The sequence below is a fragment of the Rana temporaria genome, chromosome 13, assembly GCF_905171775.1.
Source record: "Rana temporaria chromosome 13, aRanTem1.1, whole genome shotgun sequence".
NCBI lineage: Eukaryota > Metazoa > Chordata > Amphibia > Anura > Ranidae > Rana > Rana temporaria.
Genome location: NC_053501.1, coordinates 40,254,773 through 40,272,709, shown reverse-complemented (window position 1 = coordinate 40,272,709; position 17,937 = coordinate 40,254,773). Strand labels below are relative to the sequence as shown.

General features: G+C 44.1%; 1 protein-coding gene across 1 annotated transcript in view; it reads right to left on the bottom strand.

Moving 5' to 3' along the window:
- The window catches only part of KIAA0586 (KIAA0586 ortholog), a 198,372-nt gene that overhangs the window by 171,494 nt on the left and 8,941 nt on the right, over window positions 1-17,937 (bottom strand). The window contains 5 exon segments of the mRNA XM_040331961.1: window positions 8,045-8,048; window positions 8,161-8,245; window positions 9,337-9,740; window positions 10,609-10,786; window positions 15,694-15,763. Coding sequence (XP_040187895.1) covers window positions 8,045-8,048; window positions 8,161-8,245; window positions 9,337-9,740; window positions 10,609-10,786; window positions 15,694-15,763 — 741 coding nt within the window.

Here is a 17,937-nt window from a genome sequence, read left to right as displayed (position 1 = left end):
TACAGTTTATATTTTCTGTAGCCTGCGGGTGGCAAGTTCAAGTCTGGTACAGCAAAGCGTTAGATGATTGGTTTACTGCTGAACTAGGACTGTAGACCCAATAGCAGGATCTTGAGTTACATCCAAAGAGATACAGTAAATAGGAAGGGACATTTTCCTTAGTTCCTCTGTCTGCAGAGCTAGTGCTGGGCTTTCTTATCAGACATTTTAGCATTCACTGAATCATAGAAAACGCACTGTATTAAATTTGTATCCTTAAAAGAAGCCATTTTATATACTAATAAAAAAATGATATCATAGTAGATAAATAAATACTGATCAAAAACTACAATTGTTTCTCCTTAAGAGAAATGTGGGGGCTTGCAATGCTGACCCTTTTGTGATTGCTACGTGCGCTCTGAGCCACCAACACAGAACAAGCATGCAACAAGTGTATTCAGAGTGATGACAGAATTCTCTGTTGTGTATACTTGTTCCAAGTCAGAAACTCAAAAAGAATCAAAGATAAGGAGAGTAGAACAACCGGCAATTAGCAGTATCAGAGGGAAAGGTCAGCAGTGACTGCCCAATATTTATCTGAGTAGAAGTAGCCTGAGAGTCTATATAACCTTTAGTAAACTTTTGGGCTCGGTTCATGCTCCTGCCAACTTAGGATCCGATTTTGAGACCCAAAGTCGCAGGACATGTCAAATGCCATTCATCTCTATGAGAGCCATTTCAATTGACACTATGACGTCACTGCTACTTCAGAAAAAGGTTCCCGTGCTACTTTGACATGGCTTCCAGTGCCAGAGAGCGTGAGGCTCCTTTCACATTAGTCGACTCTAAAGTTGCACGATTTTCAGTATAACTTTGGAGTCGACTGATAAGACTTTTACACTCTCTGGGCCAGATTCTGAAAGGACTTACGACGGCGCAGCACCATGTACGCCGTCGTAAGTCCTAATCCAACCCGTCATATCTATGCGCCTGATTCTAGAATCAGTTACGCATAGATATCCATTAGATCCGACAGGCGTAAGTCTCTTACGCCGTCGGATCGTAACTGCATTTTTTCCGCTGACCGCTAGGGGCGTGTAAGCTGATTTACGCGTCGAAATATGTAAATCAGCTAGATACGCAAATTTACGAACGTACGCCTGACTGACGCAGTAAAGTTACGACGTTTACGTTAGGCTTTTCCCGGGTATAGTTGCCCCTGCTATATGGAGGCAAAAGTGCGGCATACCAATGTTAAGTATGGCCGTCGTTCCCGCGTCGAAATTTTAAAAAGTTACGTCGTTTGCGTAAGTCGTGAGGGAATGGGGCTGGACGTCATTTACGTTCACGTCGAAACCAATGACGTCCTTGCAACGTACTTTGGAGCAATGCACACTGGGAAATTCCACGGACGGCGCATGGACCGTTTGGGAAAAACGTCAAATCATGTCGGGTCACAGTTAAATTTACATTAAACACGCCCCCCCTGATCCAAATTTGAATTAGGCGGGCTTACGCCGGCCCGATTTACGTTACGCCGCCGCAACTTACGGCGAAAGTGCTTTGAGAATACAGCACTTGCCCGTCTAAGTTGCTGAGGCGTAACGTAAATCAGATACGTTACGCCCGCACAAAATTGCGCGGATGTACGAGAATCTGGCCCTCTGGCATTAAAGTCGCATGAAAGTCAGATCAAAGTAGTGCAGGAACCTTTTCTGAAGTTGCAGCGACTTCAGTAGTGTCAATTGAATTGGCTCTCAGAAATACATTGCATTTCACATGTCCTGCGACTGGGGGTCTCACAAGTTGGATCCCAAGTCACGCAAGTATGAAAGGAGCCTACAAGTGTATCAAAGTCAGACTCCAAAGTTGCATTGAAAATCACGCACCTTTGGAGTCGGCTAGTGTGAACCAAGCTTTGAATTTGCTAAGTGTTATCTGAAAAGGACACTAGCATAAATCCTCTGTCTTCAATGCTTTCTGAGTCCCAGAGTGGTACAAATATACAGATCAGGAGCTCTGACATCACTTAAACTTCACATGCTTGTTCTGTATCAGTGGATCAGAAAGCACTGAATCCAGACAGCCAGGAAACTAGCATTACCAGGAGGTAGCCAGAAATTATAGCCGCCATATTTGACAAGCTTCTTCTACAACTGCCTACTTTCATCCCTACAAAAATAACACTCGTTAGGTCTATTGACTTGTCCAATTAATGCACACATGTGTTTCACTGCACAAAAATGAATGCCATGTAACCGATAGTTCCCTATGTGGCTGTCTCACATCTATGCACTGCAGTTCAGTGTGAAAGAGAAACTACATGGCCTCATTCACCTCCATCTGTAAGCTTTACCTCGCACAGTGCATGCACACAGTACAATGTAAATCCACCCTTATGACGCGTACAGACGGTCGTTTTTGTTGTGATGAAAAAAACGACGTTTAAATCATGAAATAAAACAACGTTTTTTGAAACTTAATTTTTCAAAAACGACGTTGCCTACACACCATCGTTTTTTCACAATGCTCTAGCAAAGCGAGGTTACGTTCACCACTTTTTTCCATTGAAGCTCGCTTCATAACTAGCTTCTGGGCATGCGCGGGTTTAAAAACGTTGTTTTAAACGTTGTTTTTTGCTACACACGGTCAATTTCTGTGAAACAAAAAACTACGTTTGAAAAAACGACACAAAAATTCCAGCATGTTGGAATTTTTTTTTTTGTCGTTTTTTGAAGACATAAAACGACGTTTTGCCCACACACGATCTTTTAAATGACGTTTTTTTAAAACATCGTTTTTTTTCCATCGCCAAAAAACGACTGTCTGTTTGCGGCATTAGTGTAATGTTTATAATGGAAGTGACAATTGAAAAAAAATTGGCGCTAGAACTGTGCAGTATCACTTGCTAAAATCAATCCATCAAATAGTTAAATAATAGAAGTATGACATCTGACCTTTGTCGCTGTTCCTGGGAGGTGCGGGGTTCAATGGCTGGTTGAGGGATGTGGTTTAGGGACTGCACTGGAAACATGAGTACACACAGAGCAGGTTCAGGAGGGTTTGCACTGGCATTGACTGCAGTTCTAAAAAAGTGGGACTGATAATTAAGCACAGGTAAAATGTATTGTAGACCGAAAAAAATAAAATAAAACACACACACACAAAAATTAATACATTGCCATCAACTGAAGACCAGTAATTAGTAAACACAACACCAGATAAGCAATACAAAATGCCTTAATCAAAGTAGACCTTTACCCTGAAAGGGGACTTTAAGTTCCTACCTTGGCCATCCCCTATCTATCTAAACAGTCGATTATCTTTTTGGGGATTTGTTCTATTTCTTTTCTGTGCTCCACACCTCCACCCACTTCGCTACCTGTCTCACCAGGTGAGTATGACAAGTCTGATGCCGCGTACACGCGATCATTTTTCAGCATGAAAAAAATGTTTTTTTTAAAAACGTCATTTAAAATCTTGTGTGGGCTTCACATCATTTTTCAGGTTCTGAAAAACGACAACATTTTTTTTGAACTGCTGCATTTTTTTAACATCGTTTTAAACTATGTCGTTTTTCGGGTTGTAAAAAATGATCGTGTGTGGGCTTAAAACGACGAAAAAAAAAACGCGCATGCTCAGAAGCAAGTTATGAGATGGGAGCGCTCGTTCTGGTAAAACTACCGTTCATAATGGAGTAAGCACATTCATCACGCTGTAACAGACAAAAAAGCGTGAATCGTCTTTTACTAACAAGGAATCAGCTAAAGCAGCCCCAAGGCGAATGGAACTTCCCCTTTAAAGTGCTGTTGTACGTGTTGTACCTATCAATCCTCTAGAGCAGTGGTCATCAACCCTGTCCTCAGGGCCCACTAACAGGCCAGGTTTGCAAGGTAACTGAAATACATCACAGGTCATATCATTTTTTGCTCAGCGATTGCAGTATTCTAGTCTGCATCTTCCCAAGGTAATACATAAAACCTGGCCTGTTAGTGGGCCCTGAGGACAGGGTTGATGATCACTGCTCTAGAGTCCTAGGTTATCCTCCCCATTCACATATCCCAAAAGGCTGCAAGTCCATTCATTGAGCGGTGGGTGGCTGAACCTGGCTCGCGTTATTGGGAGCCTAGCTGCCTGAACCCAGAAGAGGCAACATGGCTCCCGATGACTGAGTGTGCCAAGTTGGTGGCAGACAGTGACCCCCAATCAGCGGATCATAGCAGGACAATGCTTGATCAGCTGGGCAGCAAGTATGGTATGTTTTTCGATGGAAGCCCAGCATCTCTGGTAAGAAGGGATGGGTGGAAGATAAAAGCGTGGGGAAGGTGAAGTTTCTCTTTAATACCAAATCATGAACAATATGATTTTAAATTACCTTGATGTAATTACTTGAACTCATATGAACTTCCTATAATCCTCAGCATGACAGACATCAAAATCTAATGCACTCTGTGATGCTGTCCTAAAAGTTTATGTCAGGGCAAAAATAAAAAAATAAATATGTTTTAAAAACTCGGCCCCATTAAAAACCCAATGCACCACCTAAAGCGGGGGTTCACCCAAAATCTACTTTCTGCAATAGGATCCAGATACTGCGGACAATCTGCAATATGCAGATTTTTTTTTTTTTTTTTGGTACTTATCGTTTTATCAGCGTTTTTATCCGGCTCAGAGCGGGTATTCCTTCTGGGTATAGGCGTTCCTAAGCCAAGCGGAGTTGATTGATGGGCTGCTAAAGCACGTCACGCCTTCCGACAAATACCCAAAGTGACACTCGAGTGTTTACGGCGCCTGCCGTGTAGAGCTGACTGCGCAGGCGCTGTAAACACTCGAGCGTCACTTTGGGTATTTTCGGAAGGCGTGACGCGCTTTAGCAGCCCGTCAATCAACTCCGCTTGGCTTAGGAACGCCTCTATACCTGGAAGGAATCCCCGCTCGGAGCCGGATAACAAAGGCTGAATAAAACGATAAGCACCAAATAAAAAACCGCATACTGCAGATGTCAGCAGTATGCTGGATCTATTGGCAGAAAGTTGATTTTTTGGGTGAACCCCCGCTTTAAAGCGGATGTGCACGGGAAAAATATATTAAAAGCCAGCAGCTACAAATATTGCAGCTGCTGACTTTTAATATAAGGACACTTACCTGTCCTGGAGTCCAGCGGTGATCGCAGCAGATGACGAGCCGATCGCTCGTCACCCTGCTGCTCCCCCCTCCATCCTCGGTGAGGGAACCAGGAAAGTGAAGCGCTCGGCTTCACTGCCCGGTTCCCTACGGCGCATGCTGCGAGTCGCGCTGCGCCCGCCGATTGGCTCCCGCTGTGTGCTGGGAGCCGAGTGTTCCCAGCTACAACGGGGGACGGACGGGAAGGAAGGAAAAAAAAACGTCCTTTGCCCGTATCGTAGGGCCGGAAGTGGGTGCAGACACCTGTCTGTAGACAGGTATCTGCACCCCCCTCCCCCCTGAAAGGTGTCAAATGTGACACCGGATGGGGGGGAGGGTTCCGATCAGCGGGACTCCACTTTAGAGTGGAGATCCGCTTTAAGTGTGGAAGATATAAACTTAAAGGGGTTGTAAAGGTACAATTTTTTTTTTTCCTAAATAGCTTCCTTTACCTTAGTGCAGTGCTCCTTCACTTACCTCATCCTTCCATTTTGCTTTTAAATGTCCCTCATTTCTTCTGAGAAATCCTCACTTCCTGTTCTTCTGTCTGTAACTACACACAGTGATGCAGGGCTTTTTCCCTGGTGTGGAGTGTCGTGCTCGCCCCTCCCTTGGACTACAGGAGAGTCAGGATGCTCTCTACGTTGCAGATAGAGAAAGGAGCTGTGTGTTAGTGTCCTGACTTTCCTGTAGTCCAAGGGAGGGGGCGAGCACGACACTCCACATCAGGGAGAAAGCCTTGCATTACTGTGTGGAGGTTACAGGCAGAAGAACAGTAAGGGAGGATTTTTCAGAAGAAATAAGGACATTTAAAAGCATAATGGAAGGACGAGGTAAGTGAAGGAGGACTGCACTAAGGTAAAGGAAGCTATTTAGGAAAACAAATTGTACCTTTACAACCCCTTTAAGTGTAGAAGATTTAAACTTAATCATATTATCCCACTGGAAATGTATAAAACACAGTCATGGAATAAAATAACTCAGAGCACAAAATCTTGCAGTGGGAAAGTCTGGAATCACGGCAACTGACAGCCTGAGAGAGAAGGAATGCAACGCTTGTGCCAGGTCAAGGCAACATGACAGGTATTGGCAAGCAGTTAAAGGATTTAGGCAGGAAGAGGAAGGTTAGCAATTAAGATTGATTGTTTCTGGAAGGTTGTACAAGCCAAGAAAAACAAGCACTCTCCGAGTTCTCAACCCATTACACTGCGATAAGAGTCATCAAATGGGTATTGACTCACTACAATTACCGTATACAGTAACACTCGACTTGTCATTAAAGCTAGAATTTGTTTTGTGTTAATATTTGAAATCATAAAAGTAGTTTTTTTTTTTTTTTTTCACAGAAGGCGAGTGACATAAGACATCAGAAAAGATGGAGTACCTACCAATAGATCTCTTGCCTAATCCTAGACATGACAGCACATTGATAGGTAATTGGAAATGTTCTCCTGCACATAATTCAATGTTTAGCCTTTGTAAGACTTATTATATTGCGAACAACACTGGGATAACCTCCTGAAGCATGATATATTATAGAGCTGAGGGAAATGGTTATCATATTTTAGCAGGCAGGGGCAACGTTGTCGGCACGCAACAGGAAGTTACAAGCTGAGTAAAAGAGGGAAAAGCAGGAGCAGTTTTCTTTTAGATGGTCTCTCTCTAACTTAACCAATAGCAGAAAGGGTACATAGAATCATCTTTCCCACGGCTGTGTATAGATATGGACCCTTGATGATGGCTTGTTTTTGGCTGCATTGAATGGGAACATTGGGACGGATGATCATTTTCTGGATAATATCAACCCAAACCAGCTAAGCTGGGTTATATGTCCCAAGTTATATGAGTAGTGCAGTTGGAAACCGGGACCATTTAATTTTTCATTTTTGACCGTGTGCTTTCTGGTGACCTAGCACATCGGGGACATACAAGACCATGTGGCTTGGCCCATTTCCACCCCATTATAGGTAACTCTTTTTCTGCATACATATGTTGCGTTTATCCAAGAAGTTTTTATGTTTGGATATCTGTCAAAGATGACTTTAAAGTCTGAAGAAGCAGCAGTGTCCACCAATGAATCAACTTGATGTATATGCAATTCTTTTTTGTGCACAAAATTGCTGATTTTAGGTAACTTTGTTTTTAACCATGGTAATAAAATTCTATATGCAAAACTTTTTTTTATACACATCTGACTGATTTTTGCATTTAATTTGAATATAAGGGGCCACCCTAGAACACCTTTATTCATTTTTTTCTTACTTTTGGCTTTTGTCTGAATTAGTGACGTACCAGTATAGAGCTGTTAACCAATAATACATAAACCCCACCATTGTTCTGACAATCCCAGATTATTTATTACTAGGGCTGTTACTGATTAAAATTTTGTGTTCGATTATTCGTTTTTTTTTAATCGACTAATTTTGATTAATTATAACGCACATACATATTTCGAATCACCATCATATATAGTCCCCACTGTAATATGGTCCACATCTCCCTCACTGTATAGGAAGATTAGTGCTTGTTTAGTCTTACCAGAGGAGCCGGCCGAACACGAGCAGTTGAAGCTGGGTGATGACATCAGCACGCCGCTCTAGGCTAACCTAGGTGGACTAAGATGGCCGCGGCTCCGGCAGCTAGGCCGAAGCCGCAGCCTTCCCTATGGCCGTGGCAGCAGCGGAGCTCCGCGGATCACATGGTGTGCCGATCCGCATATGGTGACCCGTTCGGATCACGGATCATTTACAATCCGTTGCACCACTAAGTACCGATCAAAAGAATTTGATGATCAAAAAAAATTACGATTAATTGAGGAATTACTCTTTACATTTTCACAGCCCTATTTATTATATTGACCTAAAAAAGGAGGAGTCCAAGTGAGAAAACAAAATAGTCGTACAAGACTGTAGAAATCAAATAAGAAAAAACAAAAAAGGCTTGCTACTCCAAAATGGTTGAGGAAAAAAAAAACAGAAGTGCACAACAGACATAATATTGAGTCAATTATGCATTCACAATGTCATGAAGGAAATAGTGCTTATCAAACTTGCACCATGGTAACACCAAATCAGAATAGTGGTTTCCAATCTCTTCACCAAAACTGGTAATTAACAAAGGAATCCAATATGTAGCAAAACAGACAGCCAACCAATGGGACACAATTAATTAGGACCCTCAAGCAAGGGAGCAAACAAAGCGCACCAGCCTATTGCATTTCAAAACATAACATATTATTTGCGCCCAGGAAGCCCAGGTGCTGTGTACAGCTGCCCACAGAAAAGAATGGCGGTGCGTGGCTGTACACGGGTATATAGTGTACTCGTATAAACATGTGCATAGCGTAATGATCAGGATTCAGCACCATTGTCAGTCCTGCATAGATAGACACACTTACAGGACAGCTTCTTTAAAAAAAAAAAAAAAAAAAAAAAAAAAAAAGACGGTTCACATGTCTCCGCTGCGGCTTCTGCACCATGTGCATCCTTTGGTCCATTTCAGGTCTGATTCAGCCAAAAATTTTGGCTAAAATTGGACCTGAAATGGTGAACCAGGACGCAACGGACCCCCTTGCTGGGAGACACATTTAGCGATGGTGTGAATCAATACTCCGATTAGGATCTGTATTCAATATTTACAAAAATGGAGCTGTATAGTAGTTTAAATCTTCAGCAAAGCTTACTGAAAGCTCTGCAAATGCTTTGTCAATGCTTGCTGTTCCCATTGATCTTATACAAGTTGAAGCCCAGTTTGAAACAGATCCAAGATTAGCCTAGTAAATGTGTGTAAATTGAGCCTGCTGGCCGGAAATGGGTAAATGTGAAATATTAATTTTGTCCAAAAAATTAAATTGATAAATATTTTTATGGGCCAGTTCACACCAGACGCAGTTCCGTTCAGTTCTGTGCGCATTTCTTCTGCACAAATGGAAGTGCTTGGCTTAATGCCTTGCGCTTTCATTTAAAGTCCCACCCTTTTAGTTTTTCATATACATACATTTTCTTTAATCAAGAAGCCAGCAGGAAACTATAAAAAAAGAGTTTTGGAATTAGTCGCTCTACTGACACCCACATAGGGGGCTCAGAAAATGTAAGCCCCAGCTGTATATTTTTACAGACTTTCATGTCCTGGTTCTAAAGCGTATTCTAGCCCTGTGTGAATTATTGGTCTGTCTACTGGGCAGGCTGCCAATACATTTTGGTCAGTGATTTCTGACAGGCAGCTAGAAGTCCCAGATTGTGTGCGGAATTCCCAATGGAAAGGACTGTGTCAATAGGTGTCCCAGTGGAAAGAATGTGGAATTTGCCATTTTTTTCAGTCATTTCTTTTGAAGCACAAGCAGAATTCTCAAGGTACATACCTGCATTTCCCAGCTGCTGGTGCTGGAGTTTCTCCAGATGCTGAAGGCGCTGTTCTGTCAGTTGGCCCAGCTGCTTCTCCAGCTCGCTCACTCTTTCCCGATGATACAATCTTTCTGATGGTTGACTTTGGATCTGGATCGGCTGCTCTGTAAGCTTTTGCAGCTGCCTGTCTGCCTCCTGCATTTTGTTAAGCAGTTGTGAAACGGAGTTCACCTGGACTTCCAGATCACTCTGAGCCTGCGGAAACAAAGGATGACAGATGACCTCAACGGTGACACCAATGCTCAGCTATACCCCAGATCTGTTGTCCCAGCACCGATGGGCTGCTATATCCCTCTGTATTTTTATGCCCCATTACCACTCCTGCCATGTGTTACATCGTACAGTTCTGCTGCAAGGCTCGTCCTTCCGTTTCTAAAAAAACTGAGTTTTCTTAAAGTCTCCTAGATTCCCTCCCAACAGGAAAGTTGGATTGTTAACCCCGAAATTTTTTGCTGTCACAAATGTAGAGTATAAATGCCGCGTACACGCGACCGATTTTCGGGTTCTAAAAAATTACGTTTTTTTTTATGTCATTAAAAAACGATCGTGTGTGGGCTTCAGAGCATTTTTCGCGTTCTGATAACGGGCAAAAAAAAAAAAAATCGAACATGCTCTATTTTTTCACGCCAATTTTTACGTTGTTGTTTTTCGGGTTGTACATCCGCTGACACCCGTAATCGTCCGCCTCTGCAAACATCCCGATTTTGCAGACGGAAGAAAATCCTATTTTTTCTTCCGTCTGCAGAGCGGATCGGATGAACACGGACATACGGTCCGTGTTCATCCGCTCCCCCCATAGGGAGAGTGGAGAAAGGACAGGGGGGGTCCCTGCAAAGTGTGCGGAGACCGCCCTGTCTTCCGCCGGCTCAGCGGCGATCAACGGAGCAATCCCCGCTGAGCTTACGGGACACACGGAGGCGGATCATTAATGATCCGCCCCGTGTGAAAGGGGCCTTAGCGTTAAAAACTCTGTTTACAGTTAGTTTCAATGTAACTACTGTTTCATGCAACACTGGCCACAAGTAGAATGTACAGGATCAATATAGCGATACTTATGTATTACCTTCAGGACTGGGGCAGTGGCAGCAATAGCGGCAGCAGTGACAGCAGCGATAGCGGCTGATTGGACTTCAATGTTCCCAGCCTTCTCATCTACTGAGCCTGTACACTTCTTACTGCTGGTCACAGCATCCTTAAGCAACTGAACACGCACTTCTTTAGTCACAGGGCCGCTCTGTACTCTGTAGATTAAAAACACATATTCAGCACAGACATTCACACAAAAAATAAAAAATAAACCGATAAATTAAAATAATAACATTCTGGGGGGCATGGTCTAGGGGTGCATGGGTGAAAACGTGCAGTGCTTGGATTCCGCTCTACCTGCTGTGATTAACAGCTTCTACAGTGGCTCCCTTTTGGGTTTGATAGCCACAACGTACACTGAGGCAGTGTACCAGCTCCATAGACAACCCTTTTCCCGGACCGCTGCAAGGAGCCTACCAACTCATCCAAGATGGCGCCAGAGCAGGATCCATGTCGCTGCCAACTCTACGATCCCCTCACCAAGGTCAGTGACTGCCTCTTGTTCGTCCTGCTTCCTCTTATCCATCGGATTGCAAAAGACAGGAGCTCTGATATGGGGGATATTGTAGGGGATTCAGGCCTCTCCCCACTAGCGATAACCTGGGGGAGGTTCATCAGCAGAGAGAGAGCCTTTAAACTTGACATTGAAAACTTGCAGGCTGAAACTACGCAGTTGGGTGGCAGAGTAGAGTCTCTGAGACCAAATTAGAAGAGATAATTCCTTTCCTCACACTGCTTAGAGATAAATGCACTGCACAGATTATGGAAACAGGAGAAGAAGAGCCGATATTCAAATACAGGGTCTCCCCTGCTTTAGCACCTAAAGATATCATCCCAATTCTACAAGGAATCCTTAAAGGGGTTGTAAAGTTTTGTTTTTTTATTTTCGTAATCGGTTCCTTTAAGCTAGTGCATTGTTGGTTTCACTTACCTTTTCCCTTTTAAGGCCCCTTTCACACTGGGCGTTTTTCAAGCATTTTTCAGGAGCTTAAAAAAAAAAGCCTGTAAAACGCCTGATAGAAGCCTCATCTGCCATCCCAATGTGAAGGCCAGAGTGCTTTCAGAGCACTTTCACACTGCCAGCGCCCGAAAAAACGCTGGTAAAGCACCGCTAAGACCCCTAACGTTTTAGGGCATTTTTGCAGTGCCTCAGTGTGAAAGGCAAGGCGTTTTTACAGCGCTTTCAACTCATTTCAATGGAGAGGGGCGTTTTTTGGGGAAAAAATTCAGCGCCCAAAAGCTGCTCCAAAGATGCTGCTTGCAGGACTTTTCTCAACGCCCCGCCAGTGCAACGCCTCAGTGTGAAAGGGCAATGTTTTTTTACAGCGCTTTCAATTGATTTAAATGGAGAGGGGCGTTTTTGGAGCGTTTTTTTCAGCGCCCGAAAGCTGCTCAAAAGATGCTGCTTGCAGCACTCAGTATGAAAGGGTCCATTGAGATGCATGGAGAGTGTTTTAGGAGCATTTTAATAGCGCTATTTTTAACACAAAAACGCTGTAAAAACACTTCAATGTGAAAGGGGTCTAAATGTTTTTTTTGCTTTGTCTGAATTTCTCACTTCCTGTTCCTCCTCAGTAAGCTGTTCTGGCTGACTAACCCCCAGCCAGAACAGCTCAGATGATGGGGGAAAGCTTACTGAGGAGAAACAGGAAGTGAGAAATTCAGACAAAGAAAAAAAACATTTAGGGAAATCGAAGGAAAAGGTAAGTGAACCAACAATGCACTAGCTTAAAGGAACCTATTTAGAAAATAAAAAAAGAACCTTTACAACCCCTTTAAGCCTTGGTATTGAAAGCTTGCCACCACTGACGAGGAAAGTAGTTATCCATATCCTATTCACAGCACGCATTTCCATAGCGAAGGAATGGCGCTCACAAGTAGAGGTAGTATCTAGAGTGAATGCTCAATATACGATGGAGAAAAGACTCGCCTATAAAGAAAGAAGAGCTCCAGCTTTCCATAAACATTGGGAAATCTGGAGAACTTCTCAATATGCCTTCTCACATTTATGATTCATGATTTACGACTAGTTTTTCCTGATACATAAGAACTACCAACCATCCAGTGGTAAGACCTAATATTAAGTTCGATATTTGATACCCATTTTGTATTCTTATTGTGCTGTAAGTACTGCTTTAGATTTTATGGATTCACGTACCTCGGCGCATAGTTATGCCGGCGTAGCGTATCGAATATACGCTACGCCGACGTAGCGCAGAGCGGCGAGCATAGTATTCACAAAGCTCCCAACGTTGCGCCAGCGTAACGTAAATTTTTCGGCGTAAGCTGGCCTAATTCAAAGTAGGTGGAAGTGGGCGTGATCCATTTAAATGATACGTGACCCCATGCAAATGAAGGGCCGAATGAACAGCGCATGCACCGTTCCGTGGAAGCATCCCAGTGCGCATGTTTAGAATCACGTCGGAAATACTCCTTAATATACGTCGAATCACTGCCTACGACGTGAACGTAACCTACGCCCAGCCCTATTCACGTACTACTACGTAAACGACTTAAAATACGACAGCTGTTCCCTGGTCCATACCTTAACATGACTTACACCTGCTTTATGAGGCTTAACTTTACGCCGGACGTAAGCCTTACGCAAACCGCGTATATGATGTGCCGGGCGCAACTACGTTCGTGAATCGCTGTATCTCCCTCATTTGCAATGAGGCGGCCAGCGCAAATATGCGCCCAAGATACGCCGGCTTAGGAAAGTTACTTTGGTCGGAGGAAGCCTATTTTCAGGCGTATCTAGTTCTATGGGTACGGCGCAGAGATACGACGGCGCACATTGACACTTACGCGGCGTATCTCGAGATACGCCAGCGTAAGTGCTACGTGAATCTGGGCCTATGTATACAATGTGGAATTCAATAAAAATCTATTGTTAGAAAGAATAAAAGTTTTTCAATCTGGATATTGGAGGTTATTGCCGTATTACTCTACATCACAGCCTGAATTTTACAGCCCATTCAAAGGCCACCAAAGGCTGCGGTGTGGAGCCTCCAGTGTCCTATGGAGTTCTCTCTACCTAACACTTTAGAAAGAACCCCATAACTGAGAGGAGAGGCCAGTCACAGGAGTTTGATTGAAAATGTTTTCCCTTTCGATGTTATCAATACCTCTCTGCTTGCTTGAAGTCCAGAAGCAAGCAAGGCACATTCGTAAAGCATGTTGCTATGGTTTATAAATGTACATCTTTAAAGCAGCAGTATGGCTAGTGTAAGGCTATACCGCTGCTTTATAACTGGGGCCCATATTGTTCAGCTACATCTAGGAGACAATGTTGCCCAAGTATCATTTGACGCATCGAGTGGATTTCTCCACTTTGATTTGAGGTTCAATAATGCAGAAAATAATGTTTCTATTCTTAAATATATATTTTTTTAAAGATCCAGGTCTATACCACCATCATTTGGCTCCCATACCCCAAAAAGGGTACTGGCACCTCTGGTTCAAAACACTTGGGGCAGAACCACGTACCTTCGCGCAATAATATGCCGGGGGCAGCGTATCTAAGATACACTACGCCGCCACTTTTTTTTTTTTTTCGAATCCTCAAAGAATTTGCGCTGTAAGTTACGGCGGTGTAGTGTATCTTTGGCGGCGTAATGGCGCGCCATTCAAATCTCTATGATGGGGGGTGTGTTTTATGTAAATATGTTGTGACCCGACGTAAACAACGTTTTTTTTAAACTGCGCGAATGCGCCGTCCGTGGGGGTATCCCAGTGCGCATGCTCGAAATTAACCCGGAACAAGCCAATGCTCACGACGGTGACGTCATTCTACGCAAACCCCTATTCGCGAACGACTTACGCAAACAACGTAAAAAATTTAAAATGCGAGGCGGGAACGACGGCCATACTTAAAGCGGGAGTTCAACCATTTCTTTTTTTTTTTTTTTTTCCCCTTAGCTTCCTGCTCGTTCGGTCTAGGGGAATCGGCTATTTGTATTAAAATATGATCCGTACTTACCCGTTTTCGAGCTGCATCTTCTCAAGTCGCTTCCGGGTATGGGTCTTCGGGAGCGGGCGTTCCTTCTTGAGTGACAGTCTTCCGAGAGGCTTCCGACGGTCGCACCCATCGCGTCACTCGTAGCCGAAAGAAGCCGAACGTCGGTGCGGCTCTATACTGCGCCTGCGCACCGACGTTCGGCTTCTTTCGGAAAATCGTGACGCGTTGGATGCGACCGTCGGAAGCCTCTCCGAAGACTGTCAATCAAGAAGGAACGCCCATTCCCGCAGCCCATACCCGGAAGCGACGGAGAGGATGCATCTCGTAAACAGGTAAGTAATGCACATATTTTAAAACAAATAGCCGATTCCCCTAGTAAAAACGAGCAGGAATCTAAGGGGAAAAAGTGCCCTCTAAGGGTGAACCACCGCTTTAACATGGAGTACGCCTCATAATAGCAGGTTTAACTATTCGCCGGAAAAGCCGAACGCAAATGACGTAAAAAAAATGCGCCGGGCTGGACGTACGTTCGTGGATCGCCGTAACTAGCTAATTTGCATACTCGACGCAGAATTCAACGGAAACGCCACCTAGCGGCCGCCGAAAAATTGCATCTTAGATCCGACGGCGTACTAAGACGTACGCCGGCCGTATCGAGCCGAGATGCCGTCGTATCTTGTTTTGAAGATACAAAACAAAGATACGACGTGCAAAATTTGAAATTACGTGGCGTATCAATAGATACGCCGGCGTAATTGTTCTGTGGATCTGGCCCTTGATCTAGAACAAAAAAAACTGCACAAATTTTAAATGGCTAGAACTAAAAGACATAAATACAAAAAAATGACAGCACAATTAACTAGGTAACTGCACAAGCAATGCGATCCATACATTGGTGAACAAGGCTATAAGACATGAGCCTTCAAACTATGGCCCCCCAGTTGTTCAGGAACTACAATTCCCATCATGCCTGGTCAGGTCTGTGAAAGTCAGAGTTTTACAATGCCTCATGGGATGTGTAGTTCCGCAACAGCTGGAGGGCAGTAGTTTGAGAATCCCTGCTATAAGAAAAAGACAAAAAATTATGAATGTATTGCCTACCTTGTGTTTAAAGCTGCCAAGAGAGATTTCTTTTGACCAGTAGTAAACTGTGAAATCTGGACTTCTTTGTCTTAAAAAAAAATAAAAAACACACATTTATAAAACTAAAAAAAAATAAATGCCAACAGCTCAATCAACTTGGGAGTAGTTTCCATTAAGTACAAACCAAGCTGCCCAGCACTTATTACTAACCAGCAAAGATGTCCTGTCAAGAGTGTTTCCAATTTACAATACAAACAGTAGTCTCAATATATTTGTGGAAATTGCCATACTTGTCGAGCTGCCCTTGTGTTGTATTTTTTTACCGATATGGCATAGTAATTTTATTTTATTTTATTTTTCCGAACAGTAGATGGAGCTGTAGGCTCTGTTATCTTGTAATTGCAAAACTTGTCAGGGAAGCATTTCCTTTGTTGAAGATAGAAGATAGATTGAGAGGGGCTGAGGAACTCCATGAGCTCCATGGTGTTGCTGGTAAATGGACATCAGTTTTCTAATACGGATTGCTGGGTGACCAGAGATTTTAAACATGGTGCTATGCATTTATCAAGATATAATGTTATATATGTCTGTTTAATGTTCAGAGAAATTCTAGGGTGAACTTCTACTTTAAAAAAATAAATAAAATTGAGGGCCTGTTCACACAACATGCAGTGCTGGGCTTCTTTTTTTTTTTTTTTGCTTTAAAAATGCTTGTAAAATAGTTCATATGAGTTCTAATGACATAGTTCACAAAAAAATACAACATGCTGCATTTTCCTTGGACAAAACTGTACTGGAATGCAGTAAAAAGCATTTAAAAATTGCATCAAAAAGGGGCGGGGTGGAGGAAAGAATTAGTACCTACGCGGACGACACGCTTTTGTACCTGGACGACTCTACCGGCTCTCTCTCCGTGGCTCTGGCCCTGATAGAGCGCTTCGGCGCCTTCTCGGGACTCCGAATCAACTGGGACAAGTCCCAAATACTCCCTCTTGACAGCTACCCGGTGAGTGCGGATAGGGCCCTCCTCCCTTTACAGAGAGTTGCTGAAATTAAATATCTGGGGGTCCGAACCACCAGAGACCCGGCAGACTATGTCCCATTGAATATCACGCCATTGTACAACATGCTAAAACAGAGGACCCAGGCCTGGGCTCGGCTCCCATTGGGAGTTATGGGCCGTATAAATCTTGTGAAAATGGTCTTATTGCCTAAGATCTTGTACATGGTGTGGCACTCCCCGGTCTATCTGGTACTTAGATGCTTAAGACTGTTGGAAACTCTCCTTAAACCATTTGTTTGGGGCGCCGCGAGACATAAACTCCCCTGGCATAGACTCAAGAACCCGACCGACCTGGCTGGCCTGGCACTGCCCGACTTAAATGCGTACTATTTGGCTGCTCAGCTGTCACAGCTTTTTCACGTCGACAAGGTAGACAGGACTCGGTTCCTTCGCCTTCTGTGCCCTGCGTGGACCCAACCGACGGAGGACCCCTTGGTAGTAATAGCGGGGGGGACTAGACCATCGGGGGACCGACACTCCCTCCTGTTTCACTACGGGAGGGTGTGGAGCATGGTCTCAACCAGACTCTGCATCTCGTCCCCGCATGGCTACACCTCCCTGTGGCACAACGCTGCCCTCCCGGAGTTGGAGCTCATTCGGGACACTACAACATGGAGCTCTAGGGGGATATACAACCTGACACACATCACCAGAGGTGGTAAACTGAAATCCTTTGACGCATTGCAAACTGAATACAACTTACCTGACCATATGCTGTTTCGATACGCTCAGCTCCGACACGCCTTTCAGGCCCAGTTCCCACAGGACGACTTAGTGCTGGCTGATAACCCCCTTATGGCAGCAATTAAATACCCCGACCCCAAGAAGTTGATCACCCAGTTTCACACCATGATCACATTACCGAACGCGACAGTGTCGGCCTACGCCCTGAAACCTAGGTGGGAGAGGGAGGTGGGTTCCATGGAGGATGATGAGTGGAGCGATGCTCTAGATGCCTGTAAGCTCGTGTCCCCAAAATTGTCGGATCGCCTCACACAAACTTTTATTATAAACAGGGCCTATCTTACGCCCCTCCAAATTTCCAAATACAGAAGGGACTTCCCTGTCACTTGTCCAATGTGCGGCCAGGACACAGGTACCTTTTTCCACCTAATATGGGAGTGTGCTAAGATCCAGGCCTTCTGGGAACAGGTGGTGAAATTCCTACACGACAAGATGGGGTCCCTCATCACCCTGCA